This window comes from Arachis duranensis, chromosome 2 (assembly GCF_000817695.3).
Source record: "Arachis duranensis cultivar V14167 chromosome 2, aradu.V14167.gnm2.J7QH, whole genome shotgun sequence".
Taxonomy (NCBI): domain Eukaryota; kingdom Viridiplantae; phylum Streptophyta; class Magnoliopsida; order Fabales; family Fabaceae; genus Arachis; species Arachis duranensis.
This window is the reverse complement of record NC_029773.3, coordinates 21,174,625-21,179,888: the sequence shown is the minus strand read 5'-3', so window position 1 is coordinate 21,179,888 and position 5,264 is coordinate 21,174,625. Positions and strand designations below refer to the sequence as shown.

Below are 5,264 nucleotides of genomic sequence, written 5' to 3'. Positions count from 1 at the left end.
CCCATTCTTCTTCTTTCTAGGGTTCCTCTTTCCCCTTCAATCAAATTAAGATCACCGTGTGTGTTTGTGTGTTGGTGGTGCTGAGTTGAAAGAAGAAGATGCTGCACATGAAGACAAATAAAGATGACTTTATTCACTCTTTATTCACTTTTCATTTTCAATCTTATATCAGCTTTGTCATAATGCTTCTTCGTGTTGGTTGACTTGCGCAAAATATGGTCTTCCCCTTTTTCTTATTTAATTTACGACCTTTGGATTATGGTAATTTTTTTAATTAGTTTATTCAAGTTAAATTTTTAAAAAATATTATTTTAAAAATTATAATATCTATATTTGATAAAAATGATTTAATAAATATAAATAACAACTAATATATTTGATTGAAATAAATTTTAAAATTTTTTTACATTCGAATATTAAATTTCACTATAGACTAATTTTCTTCTTAGAACATTTTTTAATGTTCTTTCAAAACGCAAAATTGGGACAATTAGGCGTGAAGGGAAAGGCTGAATAAGTTAAGACCATAGTTTCACTCTAATTGGTGCGCCACTCTAATTGTAAGGTTGAAGTTTGTACAACGTGTAGTCATGTATTACGTAGAGGTGGGGATGAAGTGGTTCAGACTGCTCGACCGGAGCTCATACGTCGACTCGTTTTAAGTTCGGTTTATTTTATTAAACAAATAAGATTTGGAATTTTTGTAAAGCATACCAGTTAAAAAAAAATAGGCCATAAATTTCAAAAAAAACTTATAAAACTTGTTAGGTCAATTTCAAAATAAATATTTTTTAAATAAATTATTTTTAATTTAAATTTTTAACTTTACTTATATTAGAAAAAAAACAAAATAAAAGAATCAATAGTTACGACTAATTAAGATTGTAATTTTTTTATTCAAAAAAATATTTATATATGATAAGTATGATTGTAATTTGTGACTAACCATTGATTTATAAATGAATTATCCTTTACAAATTATGAATTATAAATTTTAGAATATATTTTATATTAATTTAGAATTTTTAAATTTATTATTTTGAGTTATAATTCATAAAACAGACTTTTTAAATAGGCTTGTAGACTTATTGAGTTTTAAAAAAGTCAGACCCGAGCCTGAAAAAAGGCCTAAGAAAAATAACAGGCCAAGGTTTAGACCATCTATTTTTAATATAAGAAAGACTCATCAAAGCCGAAGCTCAGCTCAACTCAATCCACTTTTACTCCTAATTATGGGTCTTACTAGTTTTAAGACCCGTGCCAAGCACGGGGACATAAAAGAACTGGTTACAAGAAGACGACGAAAGAACTACATGACAAACATACCGTTCAAGGCAGAATGTCAGGTAGCAAGCCAGCAAAAACTTCTCTATAGACAACATTAATAGTATGATCTGAAACTATGCTGTTAGAACCAACAGATAATATTTTCAGTCCAAAATGCATGCTAACCCGAAAGAGCGCAACATAAAGTTGACCATGTGTAAACACAGGCCTTGGAAGATACACGCCAACGGTTGACAGCGTTTGACCTTGGGACTTGTTTATGGTCATCGCAAAACAAAGCGCAACCGAAAACTGTCGTCGAGTAAACCTGATCGGTAATGTATCATTATTAGGGGACATGTTCATCCTGGGAATAAAGACAACCTCACCAGTATTACAACCTGCTAATATGATGCACTCAATGATGTGGTCGCCAAGACGTCTAATCTGCATTCGCGTACCGTTGCATAGTCCATTGGATTGGTCAATATTGCGAAGAAGCATCACAGGAACACTGATTTTAAGAACTAACAGGTGTTGGGGAATTCCTGAACAATTCAACGCATTCAATGACTCCGTGCACATTGTGTATAATTCAAATTCCAGGTGACCATCTTCATTAATTAGTGTATCAGAGCTCAAGTAAACCCTCTCATTGCCAGGGATCAAAGACATCACATGATTGTTTACTTTAGTTACAACATCAAGTGTTGGTGCTAATATACTCCTACCCTTAAAATAATCCAGGCTAGAAGAATGGAGTAAAATGTCAGGATAAACAAACAATTCCAAATCATGCAGACATGGAGACTCAATATCCAAAGCAAGTTGTCAGGTATTCTAATAACTGATTCGCCAACAGTGCTGTCTGCGAGTAACCCGTCACCAATTTGAAGCAACCATTCAGCAAATTCCCCTAATTGTACACCGTGGATATCTCGCATATCACGGCACAGCCTCATGTTTTCAGTTAACTGCAACACTTTGGCAAGATTGTTACAGGTTCGAAGCATTAATACACGAATGAACAATCTCTTCCCGGGAACCACAAGGAATTACAGGCAATATCTGACGGAAATCACCTCCCATAACAACAATTTTTCCACCAAATGGAGCATCAGGATTATATCCACGATCAAAACGAAGAACATCCTTAAGGCACTTGTCGAGCGCTTCAAAGCAAAATTTATTTAACATAGGTGCCTCATCCCATATAATTAATTTTGCAGATGAAATAAGACGCGCGAGGGGTGTGTCTTGCCTTATATTACAAATAGAGTCCTGGTTAACACTGAGTGGAACCTTAAAGCGTGAATGAGCAGTTCGCCCATTAGGCAACAACAGCACTGCATTGCCACTGGATGCCACGTTGAGAACAATATCACCCTTCGACCTTATTGAAGTAGACAGTGTATTCCATAGAAAAGTCTTACCAGTTCCACCGTATCCACAACCAAAGAAAAAACCACCAGCGCCACGACTAACTGCATTTGCTATTGTGTCGAACGCAACGCGCTGGTCTCGATTCAACCGGGAAACCAAATCAATGGAAATACTTGCCAACTCTGTCTTGTCGAAATTGAGCTCATAAAAAAAGACTGTGTTGGAAGGTTCAGTCGAAGCAACACAATCAGGAAACAACATGTCAGTAAATTCTTTTAGACTCCGACCATTCGGCTGCAAAAGTTTTTTAATTTTGGCAAGCGTGATGGACTTAATCTCGTGAACGGAACACTGGAAACCTAAGATCAAAATGCAAGACAGTTATATCATAAACAAATTCGACACGATGATGAAGGAAAAAAAAAATAAATGCATAACACACTACAAGAGGTGCAAAAGAAGGGGAGTTTTTAAATGGATTGGTCTAAATTTTTGGCAAAACAATAACGTGATAGCAAAAAAATCTAGAAAGTTTACTCAAGTTATGTCTTCCAAAAAGCATCGAGTTGTCTACACAATGTTGCCAACATTGCTCCCACACCATGTCAGGGCGCACAATGTTGTTTGACATCAAAAGCATTGCAAACAAACATCCTGATATAATTCGGTGATGCCCACGCACTGGCTTCATTAAGTGCATCGATAAATTCCCTATCGTCCTACAATAAACCTAGCGCATAACAGGCCTCTTTAAATGTATCATACACAATGCCATCAACAGAACGAACATCAGCAAATGTATGGCACCCTTTTTGATAATTCAATAACAAACGAAGGCAGTACTCCTCTCCATGCGAGTGAGGAATATGTGTGAGACGACCAATCACATTCCCTTGCTTCCGTGGCCTCCACATGTGCCCCTGCTTGTCCCAAACAAAAAACGACAACATCTCCGCGTAAGTTAGTGTCCGGGCAAGATCAAAATCCTTGTTAGCCTTAAACCAGCCAATAAACATACTATCCTTTGAGACTGCAGCCTCGATAACATTCTCAATAAGCTGATGATCTTCGTACAAAACATTTTGTTCATTTGGCAGGTGGAATGGAAGGCGGATGACGTTAGGCTCTTTGAACTGAATCTCAAACCCGAATAGCCGCCAGGATGCCTCACAAGCAGATATATATCGACAATCATAGTAGTTTTGGATTTCATCTACAGTGACATTAGAACCAACTGAATCATGCAATCGGAAGAACGAAGCTGTGACACGATCATTACCTTTGTGGACGTACTTGAACAAATACTTAATAGCAGACGTCTGGCAAGTATACTCAACATTTATGTGACACCCATACTTAAGGAGCAATGTTGCATTGTACAGGACAATAAACCAATTGTCAAGGTTAACATTCCTCTTGCTTGTTGAACGACCATTATCCGACCGTTTATACATGGGAAAACCTACACTGTCTATGGCTATTTTCTCACGAAATGGCATTGGATAAAACTTGGAACACCTCCCATTAACCATACATAGGCTACTCGTGTTCAAAACCCCACAGGGTCCATGAACCATGAATTTCTGGACTAACCTGTACAGCTTATGTTGGGTATGTTCATCGAGTATCACGGCCGATATATGATGGTCAATATCATCGGATGATCTAGGTTTCTCGGCTGACTGAATAAATAATAAAATGTGGCAGTTGGGAAGATCACGCTTATGGAATTCAACTATGTACACAACTTAAACAAAGATAATGGGAAAAAGAAAAGAATATGTTAGGGGACAAATAACCATTGATGGAAAAAGAACAAATGTGTTAGCGTGAACTTGAAGACACTGAATGAAAAAACTTACTTCCTTTGGGCTTTCCGAATATGGACCCATCCTTTAAGTCTTTTAGCAAGGCATCTAACTTGATCTTGAAAACCCTTGATATGATATCAGGCCTGTCACTTGGCTTTAATGAATAGTCTGCAACGCAATCTTTAACCTCGTTCCAATCTGGGTTACATGTGATAGTAATGAAATAGCTAGGTAACCGGCATACCTGCAAATAGCAAATGCATATTTACAATTGTTGTACATGTACCGGGGACCGCTGACAAATGAAGATGGCAGAATAACTCGTTTCCCAGTTTTTGTATCCTGTGTCTCACCCTGACTTAGGCACTCATGTAGGCCTTGCAATTGATGGGAGCGAAACTTGCTCTGGTGGAACCTGTGATATTGTAATCTTTCAGCTTCTACCATAGTGTAACTATCAACCAAAAATTGTTGGAACAAACATCTTGATTTGAGAAGAACTTGCAATTCATGCGATCTTATTTGGATTCGAAAAGATAGAAACTCCCTCATGCTAATTGTTTCTTGCTTATGTAACTGTTGCTTAGATCTTTCATTGGATATTAAGATATCACTCTGAAAACCATCTTCTCCGTATGGAAAAAGCAAGGGGTATTGTAGTGCAAGGTACTGTGGATGATTAACATCAATGCGTTTCAACTAATTTGAATGCATCTGAACAACGTCCCTTGAAAGGTTATCCATATCAAAATCACCTATAATAAGAGCAGCAACTTCAGACGCTGATGGTAGATTATATCTTCT

General features: G+C 37.0%; 1 protein-coding gene across 1 annotated transcript; it reads right to left on the bottom strand.

The window, feature by feature from the left end:
- Positions 1 to 1,329: 1,329 nt before the first annotated feature.
- On the bottom strand, positions 1,330 to 4,907 carry LOC107473943 (uncharacterized). The gene is made up of 6 exons (XM_016093537.1): positions 4,761 to 4,907; positions 4,512 to 4,704; positions 3,380 to 4,396; positions 2,326 to 3,008; positions 2,146 to 2,240; positions 1,330 to 2,014 (listed from the first exon to the last, which is right to left on the bottom strand). The coding sequence occupies exons 1-6, from the start codon at positions 4,905 to 4,907 to the stop codon at positions 1,330 to 1,332; spliced, it is 2,820 nt and encodes a 939-aa protein (XP_015949023.1).
- Positions 4,908 to 5,264: the final 357 nt, after the last annotated feature.

Excerpts from the sequence above, each read along its gene's own strand:
- LOC107473943 (XM_016093537.1), bottom strand. The coding sequence starts at position 4,907 with ATGGTAGAAGCTGAAAGATTACAATATCACAGGTTCCACCAGAGCAAG. Across the intron at positions 4,705-4,760 it reads TTATTCTGCCATCTTCATTT|GTATGCCGGTTACCTAGCTA; the intron begins GTCAGCGGTCCC and ends TGCTATTTGCAG. Across the intron at positions 4,397-4,511 it reads ATTCGGAAAGCCCAAAGGAA|TTGTGTACATAGTTGAATTC; the intron begins GTAAGTTTTTTC and ends TCTTTGTTTAAG.